The sequence below is a fragment of the Anomaloglossus baeobatrachus genome, chromosome 6 (assembly GCF_048569485.1).
Source record: "Anomaloglossus baeobatrachus isolate aAnoBae1 chromosome 6, aAnoBae1.hap1, whole genome shotgun sequence".
NCBI classification, from domain to species: domain Eukaryota; kingdom Metazoa; phylum Chordata; class Amphibia; order Anura; family Aromobatidae; genus Anomaloglossus; species Anomaloglossus baeobatrachus.
The window spans coordinates 51,122,445-51,139,209 of NC_134358.1; the positions used below are offsets into that span (position 1 = coordinate 51,122,445).

The 16,765-nt window shown below is 41.8% G+C and overlaps 1 protein-coding gene and 1 long non-coding RNA gene across 8 annotated transcripts in view; one reads left to right on the top strand and one right to left on the bottom strand.

Moving 5' to 3' along the window:
- Positions 1-16,765, bottom strand: part of ENPP2 (ectonucleotide pyrophosphatase/phosphodiesterase 2) — a 264,936-nt gene that overhangs the window by 82,729 nt on the left and 165,442 nt on the right. For all 7 annotated transcript variants that reach the window (XM_075352916.1, XM_075352917.1, XM_075352915.1 and 4 more), the window contains exons 13-17: positions 15,778-15,900; positions 12,868-12,899; positions 8,028-8,155; positions 3,690-3,777; positions 3,415-3,502 (exon numbers count right to left, since the gene is read on the bottom strand). In XM_075352916.1, coding sequence (XP_075209031.1) covers positions 3,415-3,502; positions 3,690-3,777; positions 8,028-8,155; positions 12,868-12,899; positions 15,778-15,900 — 459 coding nt within the window. The remainder of the gene's footprint in view (positions 1-3,414; positions 3,503-3,689; positions 3,778-8,027; positions 8,156-12,867; positions 12,900-15,777; positions 15,901-16,765) is intronic.
- The window catches only part of LOC142317029 (uncharacterized), a 109,102-nt gene that overhangs the window by 70,586 nt on the left and 21,751 nt on the right, over positions 1-16,765 (top strand). The window lies entirely within an intron of this gene.

Below are 16,765 nucleotides of genomic sequence, written 5' to 3' on the forward strand. Positions count from 1 at the left end.
ATAGAAAAATATGGGATGCATTTTTTTATAAGGAGGACTATGTCATGCGAATGAGACAAGTATGAGTGTGTGACCGGGTTAAGATAGGTATCCATTCTTCAGAATAGTTGATTATGGAAGTCATGCTGTCTATATGCTACAATCTTAGAGCGATATGCTGTGATCATGAAAAACAACATACTGGAGAACCTTGAAATCTTATGTTTTAATTAGTAACAAACAACCTTGAAGCACTGTGCTGTGATCATAAAATTAGTTTTGTGAAAAAAAAAACCATACTGCGCAACTGCAAGATACTGACTGATGATCTGGCTTAAACATACTGCGCAGCTGTGATGGAGGAGGATGTGGGAGCTGTATATAAAAAGGGGGGCCCTGCTCAGCGAGTTAGGGACCTTCCAGAAGGTATAGTGGACGCACTTCTGTGATGATAAGGCCAGCGTATTCTCCTTCTCGCTAAGTCCCCTTTCACATGTCAGTGATTCTGGTACGTTTGTGCTTTTTTTTTTTTAACGTACCAGAATCACTGACATACGCAGACCCATTATAATGAATGGGTCTGCTCACACGTCAGTGATTTTTCACTGCACGTGTCTCCGTGCAGCGTACCCGCGTGTGCGTGATTGCTGCACGGAGACATGTCCATTTTTTTCTGGCATCACTGATGTTCCACGGACCACGCAGTGGTGTGGTCCGTGAAACACGTGCCAGAAAAAAACGTGCATTTAAAATAATAAACATTTTAACTCACCCGGCGTCCAGCGATGTCCTCTAAAGCCCGTGCAGCTTGCTCCTTCTAAGCCGGCTGATTACTGTCGCGCATATTCATGATGCGCGACACAGCCGACCCGGAAGTAGCTCCTGCAGGAGTCACCGCCGGCCGGATGCTGCGTTGCAGGAGCGATCAGCACCATGGACAGCGGGAGCGGGCGCAGGTGAGTGAATCTCTAAGTGCAATCAAGGGCCACGGAGAACGGAGCCTGGATTGCACTTAGACAACCCACGTGTGCCGTGATTTTCGGCACACGCAGGGACATGTGCGTGTTTTACACGCCAGTGAAAAACGTCTGTGTTTTTCACTGACGTGTGAAACGGGCCTAACACTGAGGTCCCACCGGTTGAGAAGTGATGCTACAATACTTGGTAATGCATTGATGCTTATTTCTCTATATACTATGATTTACATTGATTGTATGTTTTACATTAATTGAATCAATAGAACAGGGTAATATTGTTTCTGCCATTCCATAATTGAACATTATCCTGATGCAATCTTAATAAATTGTTACATTATTGTTTTACCATAAAACTGTATTCAGTGTTCCTAATTTGTATATTAGTGAGTGCTACGTAAGTAAGGGCGTATCCGCCCTGTCACTTTGATGTGGTAAGACACTATGGCGGTGCATTATTTTACATGGAGGACAATGGGGTGTGCATTATCTGGGGTGTACTATATAGAAAAATATGGGGTGCATTTTTGTTTATAAGGAGGACTATAGCGGTGCATTATTTTATATGGAGAACTACAGGGGTGCATTATACTATATGGAGGTCTACGGGGTGTGCATTATTCTGTATGCAGCAGTATTGGGGTGCATTATACTATATGGAGGACTATGGGGTATGCATTACACTATATGGAGAACTATGGTGGGTACATTATAGTACATGGTGGACTATGGGGAGGGGTGAATTATTCTATATGAAGGAATATGAGGTGCATTATATTATAATTACAATTATGAGAGTACATTATATTATATGAAGGACTATGGGGCAGGGGCAGACCTATCATTGGGGCAACGTGTGCAGCTGCATAGGGGTCCAAGAGGTAAGGAGGCTTATTTTTACCTTGAAATCACAGACAGAAAGAGGGGCCCATATACTATTCTTGCACAGGGGTCCTCTTCCATTTGTGTCCACCATTGCAATAGGGGGTGCATTATTCTATATGGAGAATTACAGGGGGGTGCACTAATCTATATGGAGAACTATGGTGGGTAAATTATATTATATTATATGGAAGGCTATGTGGAGGCCATTGTAATATATGGAGCCTTTATACTTTATGGAGGACTAGTTAAGGGCCATTATACTGTATGCAAGCAATTATACAGTGTGGAGGTATATGTGGTGTCTATCATGCAGTGCAGGGAGCTGTGTGGGGGCATTATACTGTTTGTAGTGCTAGTGGGGGCCATTATATAGTGTGAAGAGTTCTGGGGGCCATTATACGGTTTGTAATCCCATTATACTACATGAAGTGCTGTGTGGGAGTCAGTCGGGTGATCATACTGTGATGAGGTCGTTATACTGTGTATGTGGAGGATTTCATTGTGGTGGTATCAGTGTTTGTGGGGCAACTTTGTTGGCATCACACTATGAGTGCAATGAAAAGGTATTCTAAAGCGGGCTTTACACGCTACGACATCGCTAATGCGGAGTCGTTGGGGTCACGGAATTCGTGACGCACATCCGGCCGCATTAGCGATGCCGTTGCGTGTGACATCGATAAGCGATTTTGCATCGTTGCAAAAACGTGCAAAATCGCTAATCGGCGACACGGGGGTCCATTCTCAAATCTCGTTACTGCAGCAGTAACGAGATTGTTCCTCGTTCCTGCGGCAGCACACATCGCTGCGTGTGACGCCGCAGGAGCGAGGAAGCTCTCCCTACCTGCCTCCCGGCCGCTATGCGGAAGGAAGGAGGTGGGCGGGATGTTACGTCCTGCTCATCTCCGCCCCTCCGCTGCTATTGGGCGGCGTTTCAGTGACGTTTCAGTGACGTCGCTGTGACGCCGCACGGACCGCCCCCTTAGAAAGGAGGCGGTTCGCCGGTCACAGCGACGTCGCCGGACAGGTAAGTATGTGTGACGGCTGTGGGCGATGTTGTGCGGCACGGGCAGCGATATGCCCGTGTCGCGCAACAGATGGGGGCGGGTACCCACACTAGCGATATCGGGACCGATATCGCAGTGTGTAAAGTAGCCTTAAGGGCTTCAATAAAGAGGAGAAAAATTGAAAAATTACTTTGTAAGGGCTGCAAAATTGTAAGTTATGCTATTCTGGGACCCAGGCAAAAGTGGAGGGACAGCAATTAGAACGTTGGTGAAATGAGACTGCAATTTAGATGGTCCACTAAGGATAGGTCCTCATTATCTGACCGGTGGGGATCAGACTGCCCAACAGTTCTAGCAATCGGCTGGTGGCACAGCACCACACATACGATTGTGGCTGTGCCTAATACTGCAGCACTGTGCCAACAGATCACTGACGGCGGCAGGAGTCCAACTATCTTCAATTATTTATGACCCATCGAAAACTACTCTAGTCGATAAACTGTTGCCCATGGCACAAACTTTACGGCTGCAATATTAAAATTAGAAGAAGAAAAGCCGGGACGGTCACTTACCGCACATGACATTGTAGAGTTCAATGTTCTCAAATGGAGGCACTTTGGTCTTAAATCTAAATGAAGGTCCATGGCCAACAAAAACAGTCTGGAAGAAAGAAAAATAATTTTAGTAAGTTTTAGTTAGAGAAGCCTTTCACCCGAATTAAAACCCTGATATTTTCCAGAAATGTAAAAAAAATTCCAGATTACTAGATGGGCAGTCATTGTTTTCCCCTAGATTTTAGGTGATCAACTATTGAATTAAAGCTCCCAAGACTGTTCCCCTTTGGTACCTGCATGCTGCTTATCTTGTTGTCATAGCCGTGGTCTCCTTGGAAGCTGCATTTGCCGGATGGCTTTCTATACACATCCAATTGTTTTCTAGGTAAAAAGGCAAAAAGAAGTGATACAGTTAGGTCCAGAAATATTTGGACAGTGACACAAGTTTTGTTATTTTAGCTGTTTACAAAAACATGTTCAGAAATACAATTATATATATAATATGGGCTGAAAGTGCAGACTCCCAGCTGCAATATGAGAGTTTTCACATCCAAATCGGAGAAAGGGTTTAGGAATCATAGCTCTGTAATGCATAGCCTCCTCTTTTTAAAGGGACCAAAAGTAATTGGACAAGGGACTCTAAGGGCTGCAATTAACTCTGAAGGCGTCTCCCTCGTTAACCTGTAATCAATGAAGTAGTTAAAAGGTCTGGGGTTGATTACAGGTGTGTGGTTTTGCATTTGGAAGCTGTTGCTGTGACCAGACAACATGCGGTCTAAGGAACTCTCAATTGAGGTGAAGCAGAACATCCTGAGGCTGAAAAAAAAGAAAAAATCCATCAGAGAGATAGCAGACATGCTTGGAGTAGCAAAATCAACAGTCGGATACATTCTGAGAAAAAGGAATTGACTGGTGAGCTTGGGAACTCAAAAAGACCTGGGCGTCCACGGATGACAACAGTGGTAAATGATCGCAGCATACTTTCTTTGGTGAAGAAGAACCCGTTCACAACATCAACTGAAGTCCAGAACACTCTCAGTGAAGTAGGTGTATCTGTCTCTAAGTCAACTGTAAAGAGAAGACTCCATGAAAGTAAATACAAAGGGTTTACATCTAGATGCAAACCATTCATCAATTCCAAAAATAGACAGGCCAGAGTTAAATTTGCTGAAAAACACCTCATGAAGCCAGCTCAGTTCTGGAAAAGTATTCTATGGACAGATGAGACAAAGATCAACCTGTACCAGAATGATGGGAAGAAAAAAGTTTGGAGAAGAAAGGGAACGGCACATGATCCAAGGCACACCACATCCTCTGTAAAACATGGTGGAGGCAACGTGATGGCATGGGCATGCATGGCTTTCAATGGCACTGGGTCACTTGTGTTTATTGATGACATAACAGCAGACAAGAGTAGCCGGATGAATTCTGAAGTGTACCGGGATATACTTTCAGCCCAGATTCAGCCAAATGCCGCAAAGTTGATCGGACGGCGCTTCATAGTACAGATGGACAATGACCCCAAGCATACAGCCAAAGCTACCCAGGAGTTCATGAGTGCAAAAAAGTGGAACATTCTGCAATGGCCAAGTCAATCACCAGATCTTAACCCAATTGAGCATGCATTTCACTTGCTCAAATCCAGACTTAAGACGGAAAGACCCACAAACAAGCAAGACCTGAAGGCTGCGGCTGTAAAGGCCTGGCAAAGCATTAAGAAGGAGGAAACCCAGCGTTTGGTGATGTCCATGGGTTCCAGACTTAAGGCAGTGATTGCCTCCAAAGGATTCGCAACAAAATATTGAAAATAAAAATATTTTGTTTGGGTTTGGTTTATTTGTCCAATTACTTTTGACCTCCTAAAATGTGGAGTGTTTGTAAAGAAATGTGTACAATTCCTACAATTTCTATCAGATATTTTTGTTCAAACCTTCAAATTAAACGTTACAATCTGCACTTGAATTCTGTTGTAGAGGTTTCATTTCAAATCCAATGTGGTGGCATGCAGAGCCCAACTCGCGAAAATTGTGTCACTGTCCAAATATTTCTGGACCTAACTGTATATATTGAAACGTGGATGTCTGAATGCACTGAAGGTTAAAAGAGGGCCTAGTAAAGGGATTGTGTGACCACAGGGTGACTGTTCAAACCAAGAACAGGCGCTTGGTGCACTCTTGCAGAGACCAAACATTTGGGTGCACCTTCCCGCCTACTTGTTTTTCCTTTATCTACACTTCCCCCTTCTTATTGATTGACAGCTCTAATTTTCTTGGTACCAAAAAAAGAGGAGACAAATGCAAAACAAGTAGGTGGGAAGGTGCACCGAACCATGTGGCCAGGGCAAGACTTAACTGAGCCCCTGTGCTTAGTTTGAGCAGTCACTCCATGTCAAGACTACATTTAAGCTATCTGTATAATCTGGAGAACTTCTGCTGCATATTTTGTCACAAATAGGAACTGACCCATTTATGCCACAAAACCTTAGTGGTAATCAAAGGGTCTGCAGTTTGTTACAATGCCCCTCCTTAAAAGCAAACTGGTCCACTGATACATGCTGCCCACCCACAGCATTTCTCTGTAGGAGAGTGACCTGCACCCCGTAAAGACGTCATTGCTTTTATTTGAATGTATGATGTGCATTTGTGTGTATATTGGTAGTAATTTGTCTAAATACAGTGTGTGTGTATATAAGGGTGAAGTACAGTCAGCCAATATTAGATGTCACCAGTCCTGGGTTCTCTAGTTGGAAGGGGAAGCTTAGAGGGGTGGTTGACCCATATTCATTATTGGCCACAATTGGTGTTGAGCGAGTAGTTAGCGAGCACTGTCCACTACTTGCATATTACGAGTAGCGGGTGCAATGTAAGTCAATGGGCAATACTCGCTAAGTAGCAAGTAACCCGAAAGCCGTACTTTTCGTGCAAGTAGCGAATAGTGCGGCTTTCGGGTTACTTACTACTTAGGGAGTGTTTCCCATTGACTTACATTACGCCCTCTACTCATAACAAATATGCGAGTAGCGGACAGTACTCGCTAACAGCATGAGTACGAATAGTCAACTACTTACTCAATACTAACCACAATGATATATTGAGAAACAAGGTTTCTCTCAAATACCTTGTGTTGCCAATAGTGCCTGTGAGCGGTGCTATTGCGGACCGCTCTTCCCCCATCAACTGAACCCCGGACTCCATGACCTCGGGGATCCAGTGATGTCGTCATGTCAACTTCCTGCTCACCCAACATCACCGCGGACAGCCCATCTCCGTGAGTGACTGGGCTGTGGGCGGAGTTTACCCACTCGTCACAGCACCTCCCTGCTCTCTCCTTTGCTGCAGAGCTCGCAAACAGGAGGGATGCTGGGATGTGATGAGCGGTGAAACTAGCCAAGGGAAATAACGCCCTTGCGTCTAGCCCCTGCGCTTATTAACATATTATATGGGATCTTTAGAAATACTTTTTTTAGCGATCTCTATCTATTCTAGTGTATTTAATATATAGGTCACTCCCCAACCTTATTAAGAGTGCCAGGACACCACTGTGATACTATATTCAACAGAGAAAGAATGTGGCACAAGTCCAATATTGATAAAATACAAAACTTTATTGATTATACTTAAAAATCATAATAGAGCAAGGAGCCCTCAAGGGGTTAACAGAACTGTGTGCAGAGCAATTCAATGATTACAATCAATATAGACTATGATATACAGAGTGCAGACTGTCAAATATTTTTTAACACTTTTTAACACTTTCTGCATGCATGTGTAGATAAAAATGCAAACAAGGTGTATACATAAATAGCATTTTAAGCTTGTGTTAACCACTTGTTTGTAATTTGATGTTGCATATCTTAATTAGTAGTTATGTGAATGAAATCACTACCCCCTTTAGTTAACAGCCACTTTATGCATCATCTGCTTGATCATACTAGCGTTTTAGTGTGGAGAGCCCTATATACATATGTATATCTAATGACATTAGTAGTTTACTGTGGGCAAAAGAAAAAAAAACAAACAAAACACCAGCAATCTCTGTAATATCAAGTCATAGTACTAACCAGTTCTGCAGCAGTTCGAGTACCCCACCTGTCCCTACGCGCGTTTCACCTCTTCTTCAGGGGAGTGTATTCTGCATACACTATTCTAGTGTATGCAGGGACGATTAGGCAGGGGATTAGCAATATGTACCCAGAACGGCTTGTGGTACTGGGTGCATATTGCACCTGACAGGTTCCCTTTAAGCTTCTCCTACCCATTGCAATGTTAAAAACACACAGCACACGGATGGCATCCATGTAGTGTTTGTGATTTTCACGGTCCCCCATATCCTGGTTCAGATGGGAATATTTCACAGTCCATAACGAACCACAATGCCCAGACTCACCATGGGTCTTCAGACTTCAGCTTACAGCCTTAAATGTGTCACTTGGCTGTATATTGAAGTCCCATGGTCAGTCTGGGCATTACAGACCATGAATTACAACCATCTGAAACCGCAATAGACTCGTATGGTGATTTTAAATCCATGACTTTTGATTGTAGGAGTTTCAGTCTAAATATACAAAAATATACATATAATATATATAATAAACTAAAACTTTTAATGGTTTAACTTGATCAATGACTAACTTTGCCACATGCCACGTCCGGTCCACCAGCAGATGGATGTCCTCTATCCTTCTGTTATTGGCGTAGTGCAGCCTCTTTGGGAGATGTTGCTTCAGATAAGGCTTAAAGTGCTGATCTTTGTTCTTACACTAAATGCCAAAAAGAACAAACTATTTATTTTTTAAAAAACAGCAAATCTCCAAAATATGTATTTTGAGTCATCACCATTTTCAAGACCTTTAGCTTGTTCCCAATAATTGTTTATATACAGGAGCTCAAAATAAAAGTGCATCTCAATAAATTAGAATATCAAAAAGTTATTTCTGTAACTCCATACAAAAGGGGAAATTCATATAGTAATTACACACAGAGGGATCTATTCCTACATATTATATAGCGTCATTACACACAGAGGGATCTATTCCTATATATTATATAGAGTCATTACACACAGTGGGATCTATTCCTATATATTATATAGAGCCATTACACACAGAGGGATCTATTCCTATATATTATATAGAGTCATTACACACAGTGGGATCTATTCCTATATATTATATAGAGTCATTACACACAGAGGGATCTATTTCCAGTGTTTATTGTGGTTAAAGTTGATTGTGGCTTACAGCCAAGGAAAACCTAAAAGTCATTATCTCTGAAAATTAGATTATATAAGACCAACTGAAAAAATAAATATTTACACCTCAGAAACGTTGGCACTTACTGAAAAGTCTGTACAGTAAATGCCTCAATACTTGGTCGGGCTCCTTTTGCATGAATTACTGCATCAATGCGGCTTGGCATGGAGGCGATCAACCTGTGGCACTGCTGAGGCGTTATGGAAGTCCAGGTTGCTTTGATAGCCGCCTTCAGCTCGTCTGCATTGTTGGCTCTGGTGTCTCTCATAGATTCTCTATGGGGTTTAGGTCAGGAGAGTTTGCTGGCCAATCAAGCACAGTGATGCTGTGGTTAGTAAACAAGGTATTGGACTATTGGCAGTGTGGACAGGGGCCAAGTCCTGCTGGAAAATGAAATTTCCATCTCCAAAAAGCTTTTCGGCAGAGGGAAGCATGAAGTGCTGTTAAACTTCCTGGAAGATGGCTGCACTGACATTGGTCTTGACAAAACACAGTGGGGCTACACCAGCAGATGACATGGCTCCCCAAACCATCACTGATTGTGGAGACTTCACACTAGACCTCAGCAGCTTGGATTGTGGCCTCTCCTCTCTTCCTCCAGACTCTGGGACCGCGATTTCCAAATGAAATGCAAAATTTACTTTAATCTGAAAACAACACCTTGGACACTGAGAACAGTCCAGTTCTTTTTCTCCTTGGTCCAGGTAAGAGGTTTCTGGCGTTGTCTATTGGTCATGAGTGGCTTGACACAAGAAATAAACAGTTGCAGCCCATGTCCTGGATACGTCTGTGTGTGGTGGCTCTTGAAGAACTGACTCCAGCAGCGTCCACTCCATTTGAATCTACCCCAAATTTGTGAATGGCCTTTTCTTAACAATCCCATTAAGGCTGCAGTTACTTGGTTGCTTGTGCACCTTTTTCTACCAAACTTTTTCCTTCCACTCTGAACAGCCAGCTTCTTTAACAATGACTTTTTGTGGCTCACCCTCCTTGTGGAGTGTGTCAATGACTGCCTTCTGGACATCTTTCAAGTCATGATTGTGTAGCCTACTAAACCAGACTAAGGGACCATACTACATGCTTAAGAAGCCTTTGCAGGCGTTGTGTGGGAATTATTCTACTTTTCTGAGATAATTTTTAGATTTAGCAAAGCAGCAGAGCTGAGAGTTGCCCCCCCCCCCCCAAACCCAGACTCTCAATAGAGATTATACATTGACAGTGAGGTGTCAGAGGAGGGGGCGTGCTGGACTGCTGTGCACATGCCAGCTAGACCTAGCAATGATAATCACTAAGTGACAGACTTTAGTTTAGGTAAACAAGAGCACACAGCCAGATAAGAGAGGCATGGTTGATATTTCTTTTTTTAACCCCTACAAAATGCTGTCCTCAGGTTACACTTCAAAAACCTGCTGACAATCTCTTTAAAGTTTTGTTTTTTTTCTATCCCAGTTACCCCTTCCTTTCTGATTCTCTTTCCTCCCTTGTTTTATTTTCTCAATTTGTATAATAAAAATTAAAAAAAAAATTATATATTCCCTTTTTTACTTTAAGTCAAACAACAAGGCTGGGGATGCACAGCAATAAATAATGTTTGATTAATAATGTGAGGATGCATGAGCCCAAAAGGGGATTAATGAAAAACGAAAAACCTGTTTCTTCATTTTTTTTACTTTAAGTATCACCAAAAAATTACCTAATCGTTTAAATTCAAGTTTTTGTTTTAAATTAATTTTTATTTTACAATTATTTTTATAGCTCTTTTTTTATTTAAAACATATAAATAAATAGAAATATTACAATTTTCACAGTGGCCATTTGGGCTATTTTAGACACTTCCTGTTTTCTACAGATAACGTTTCAAAAGTCTCATTTTCATCACAGACAGGATTAGAAAGACCAGTAACACTAATGTACTATAGATAACACATCATCCACCAATCACAATAGGCAATGTTGCGGCTCCAATCCTCCCTTTATGATGACTTCTGCACATGCTCAGTTCTCTGAAAGAACAGGTAGTGGAAGTTTAACATAGCCCCAGTAACTACCATGACAACAAGATTTTTGCTTTTTTTTGTTTTTATAGAGATCATAATATAAAAGAATAAAAAATATAAATAATAATAATAAAGTTCGAGAAAAAAAAAAACAATAAAATCCTGTTTTATTTTGTAACATGATAACCTTTAAAACGCTGCTCAAATAACATTTGATCCTTCTGTGGGATATATATGTTGTTTTAATCCAACATTACTTAATTACTTAATTATTTCTATATTATTGTTTCTTTCAATAAGGTTTTTCACTCTAGCATACTATAATAAATATGTATATGATATGTCACACACGTGTACGCACTGACATTCATATCACATACTCCTGATCTAATACATCAACATTTTTATTTTTATGTTCACACACATTCTTGTTATTTTTCCTTAGAATTATGGATAGTGCACAGTAATTCTAACTAAAATATTCCGTTCTTTACTGATATATGCCTCCACAATTACACTAGTCTTTCAACATCCATCACACGGTTTTAAATCACGAGAACTAACTCTAAGTGCATGCGCTCCCATGGTGAGACGTCATCTCTCGAGCTAGCGGCACACATGACCACAATGTATTCCATCTGCATCCCACGCCGCGGACCTGAGAGTATTTTTAGACCTAATCACTATTGAGATTCATGCGCCACATGGGAGTTAAGTTCTATGTGATTACAGGGGTATTTAAGATCCATTTCCTCTACCTGAACATACGCCCCCTGAGGAAAAGTATATTGAAACGTACGTCGGGGGTAGAGGGACGACACAGCACTATACACCAGGTAATTACAGGTAGGTACACAGGAGCACTTTACCTTTTCGGTCATTGAACCTTATCTGGATGCATTATTGTCCGCTTCCAGCAATCACTATTGCACCTTATACTTGAAACACTTCACCTCACTGGTCACCGATAAGCACTTAGCAACATAAATGCCTCACGTAACTTGCAGAACATACACACTGCATTGGATTACATTAGCTTTTCTATGTTGCAATTTACCTTTCCTTTCTTTAAATTTATACGAATTTATTATTTGGACATTGATACTATATGTCACGTTTTACCTAAACAAACATATTTTGCATTTAGATTAGATTTATTTTAACACCATTAATGAATTTTATTCCTGTTTGTGAATATTTAAATTTTTACATAAACCAGACACATTCACTAATACTTGAATTTTTTAGACAATAATATATTCAATTTGTATCATATATTTAGGTTTTGTTTACTCTTGTGCCTACTATAACCCTAATATTTCTGCTGATATATCGTCCCTCCTGTTGAAGCACCATTATTTATTATACTTATTACTGTTTTATATGTATACTAGCTGTACTACCCGGCTTTGCCCGGGTTAATAACGGTTGTTAACAAAATAGAATGTATTAACAAAAATGTATTCTGTACACAAAAACCACAAAAAAAATAGATAGAAATGTAATTATCAAAAGACAAAAACTAAGCTAATAGAAGCATTTCACAACATATATTTCATCACCACAGATATTCCACACAGATTTAACTAAATTGTCCAAGTAATGTGCCCCGGCTGTCTCTTTCCCCGGCTGTCTCCCTGTCTGTCTCTTTACCTGTCTGTCTGTCTTTTTGTCTGTCTCTTTGTGTCTGTTTCTTACCCTGTCTGTGTCTACCTCTTTCCCTGTCTGTGTGTCTCTTTCCCTGGCTGCATTGTGACATGCCAACATTCCATATAAGGGCGTGGCTGCGCATTCTTCTGAAGTTCTGGCTGCACTGTGGCTCCCAGCTCCATTCGCTTTAATGGAGGCAGGTTTTTTGGTGAATAACTGCAAAGCGCGGGGTTAAAATTTCCCCTCAAAACATAGCCTATGACGCTCTCGGGGTCCAGAAGTGTGAGTGTGCAAAATTTTGTGGCTGTAGCTGCGACGGTGCAGATGCCTATCCCGGACACACACACACACACACACACACACCTTTATATATTAGATTTTTAATATGTACCTAATAAATAAATTATTTTACTATACTGAAATCACTGTTTTTTTGTGGAGTACCTTCTGCTCCACGAGTGTTTTAAATTTGGTTATGCAGTGAACTTATTATTCAGACCATATTGTGGTTAATTACTTAGAAAGAGCAAAATAAGTGCAAAAAAAGTCAGATATATTACAAACGATTCTTACCGTTAAATTTGCAACAATGACTTTTGGATCATCTAAAGGCAAAATAAAAAGATAGGAGACAATGAAAACGCATCTTATATATTACGGTACGAATCAAAATGGCATATTGACATAAAAGTCCACAGCAAAATGTCTCCATTTGTAAGTAGTAGTAATATTGTGCGCTAACTCACAGATTCTTCTAAGTGATGTCCTTAGAAAAATGTTAGGGTCGCACTCAAGTTGCAACTCTTTAGCCTGACTGTTGAGCTATAGCCGTAAATCTCTAAAATATTGGAGTATATTTGCAAAATGATGTTCCCATACCGGTCATTTATGGCATAGATGTACAATGTATGCAAATTTAAGCCCTGAGATCAGCATCTATCTGAAAAACAAAACCATTTGTAAGGAATGGAGGAGCTACTACGCTTTTATAGCACACTCAAGTACCTTGTATCTAAGCTCTAAAAATTGCTGCACTATGCAGTTGTCTAACACCACAATTTTCATAGCACCTATAGAAATGAAAAGAGCTGCGCATGCGCAGCCAAACTTCTGTCCCTGACCACTAAGGCCTCCTTCTTGAGCTATGAAAACCACTGCACTATGTAATTGTCACACGCCCAAATTTATGAAGCACCTACAGAAATATAGAATGTGACCTTTCCATCAGTTTGTAGAGCTTATATTGAAATAAATGGAGAGCGTTGTGCATATGTGTCGCCCACCTGTAGCGGTCGCCTCAGGGACGTCACTCCACCTTCTGGGACGCCACAGGGGCTCCACTTGATTACCGTTGGCAACAGGTATGTCAGGTTATTTACTTTTGAGTCGCGACACCACTCTCTGTTTGCGGTCAGGGTTATAGGTGACCGACACTGCAGTTTAACGAGCGTCTGGGTCTGATGGAATCTGCAGTCAGGTGGTATGGCCTCCCGAGAGTGAGGCCGGCCCCAGGGGCTCGGGTGTATGTGTGTGTAACCACAGGTCACAGAATAACTCAGCCACAGTCCAAAGTGTCTTTCAACTCGTTTACTCATGTTCAGCTGGTTTTGTGAGGTAACCCGGGCGATGCTGAGATACACCAAGTGAGAACCAGGTATCCTTCAGGCTGGCATAAGGGTGACTGCTGACTCGCCTTCCTAGCACTTCTTGTTTCGGACAACCCCTGACTTAAAGTGCCGTGGGATTCATCCAGGGAAGTCGCAGCTGCCTTTTCTCCCCTTTCTGGTCCGTTTGCTGGCAGCTTGGTGGATAGCTTCAGGCTCGATCCTCCTTATGGGCCCCCTCGTTGCTGCTGATGCTCGGACTATGTGTTGGTTGGTGTGGGACTTGTTCTCCACCTCACCAGCAGGTTTAGCAGACCACTAAATGGATGTCTGGCTCTAGGGACCTGTTCCCTGTGCGTGCCTAGCCACCAGAGGTCTCCATACATGACCAGCTGAGTCCTTCAGTGTCCTCCTGACCAACTGGCTTCCTCAGCGTCTTTCTGTCCAACTACTGGTAACCGTTCGCCGCCGCTAACGGCTAATACACGTGCAGGGTCTGACCAGAGTGTGTGCACGTCTGCTTCTCTCAGCAACTTCTGTACACTCTCCTCAGACTGGCTTGCTCCTCCTCCTATTCTGACTGCCACTGCAACCTAGCTTCCAGCCTCTCCAGCACCACTAGCTGAGATGTGGAGGCCACGCCCCCTCTTGGGTCTGCCCAAGGGTCCCCTCTAAGGTGTGTGAGAGACCTGGTTACTATGTGTCTGTGCGTACATACCCTATTTCAGCCTTTGGATTACCTGAAGGTACTGACCCAGCATGGGTGCAGTACCCAGTGGTGCCTGACCAGGTCAGGGGAACCACCCATACCCAGTAACTCTTCCTTTCCTGACTACTGAGGCCCTGTTCTTCAGATACATGCCAGCCTTAAAAGGGAATCTGTCACCAGATTTGGTGACTATAAGCTGCAGCCACCACCACCAAAGAATTGCCCCTCACTCAGCTTTGCCTCAGCAACGATTTCTAGTTATGCAAACAAATGCCAAATGGCAACTTTAAGGCATGGAAAAACTTGGTCACGCCCCTGAGGAACTGTGAAATCAACTGATCAGTTCTCACTCTCATCCATGTCTTTCTTTACGGGGTTGAGCCTCTATACAAATTTTAACTATTGAGCCATGATGACCTGATCGCAGCACAGAAGCTTACTTTCATATAACCACTAATGCATCAGTGGTATATGCAAAAAGTTATAGCTTGAAGCACTTTCAATTTTCAATGCATTGAAGGAGGACTTAGAAATGCATTGAAAATGAAGGAAGGACTTACCACTATTCTCTAATTTTCTAGTACAGACATGACAGTACACTTCTCTCAGGTCACCTTTACTGCCATAGGAACGAGCATTGAATGTGCCCGATATTTTTTTCTTCTTTGAGTTTCCTACAGCTTTAGGACAACACTGACCTGGAAGACGAAGTGCCTGCTTATATACAATGTCCACCTCTCCAGGATCACAAATACTAATCACGGAAACTATGTACTGCTGAGAGCGGTCAGGTGCATGAAGCCCAATGTGGCATGTATATGGAGGTGGACCAACCGCAACCGTGTAACACAAGTCATGGTCTTCACGTTGAACAGTAGGAAACACTTTTTTCTCCAAATAAAACAGTTATGAAAGGGTTAAAACAAAAATATTTAGAAGAAGATCAGGACAGTATTAAATGAGGTTTCACCTCTAGTCACAAAAAAAGTTTACAGAATGGTTAGTCTACGACTTGGGTAAACCAGAAGACCCATCTAAGCAAGGCCAAGGAATCGAATACACAGTAAAGAAAAAACTAGAGAGGATATCCCTTCACAAGGAATTTTGAGACCCATTATATGTTTTGTTTTTTTTACATTTATTCAGACAAGCAGGTTGCACTTCACTTACGTTTAGGTACATTGTTCTTGGTGCGCATGCGCCCCAAAGAGCCGGGCAAGAAGACGAAGTCGTCCACGTTGCTAAGATATGCGGTGAGAAATTCAGTCTTTTCGCAGTTTGCTTCTTCCATGCCTGGGGGACAAAAAGTGAAGAAAAAAAAAAAAGTGACCGACAGATAACTTGTGAATGTATAAGGAGTGACTAATTATTTTTGACCATAAAATGATGAAGTGTCACACAACCTAACAAAAATACAAATGCTTTATTTTGTCCTTTTAGGAATACAAGTGAAACTTTAATAAAGTGGCTTTAAAGGTTTAAACAAAAAAAAAAAAAAAGGGGTACACGTGAGAGCTTTGCATGCATTATCGATTTGTAACTTTGGTTTACCGTACATTTTGATCATATTGTGCGTCAACGACAAGGCGACGTCTTCAGGTGGGAACCTACACTACACTTTGTGATTAAGTTGCAATATTTTTGCACAGCTGACGCATTTTGGTGCTTGATCAGTAAAGTACAGAGCACAATAGGGTCTTTATCTGTGAGGTGGTGGTGAAGTGATATACAGGGATAGTCTCACCTGTGATGAGCTACAACAAACTGGAAAAATTATGAACACAGTTTATGCCGACCCAGATACACGTGCATCTCAAAATATATTATCAAAACGTTAATTTATTTCAGTAATTCAATACAAAGAGGGAAACACATACAGTATATTATATAGAGGCATTACACACAGAGGGATCTATTCCTATATATATTACTGCCTATAACTGCCTATAATCTTCAATGACCCCACCACCGTGCGGAGCTGCCGCCCAACCTACACCCCACCTACTGTCTCCCCCCCCAAAAATCCTTTAGAATGTAAGCCCGCAAGGGCAGGGCCCTCTTCCCTCTGTACTAGTCTGTCTATTGTAACTTGTATATGTATTCTGTATGTAACCCCCTTCTCATGTACATTACCATGGAATCAATGGTGCTCTATAAA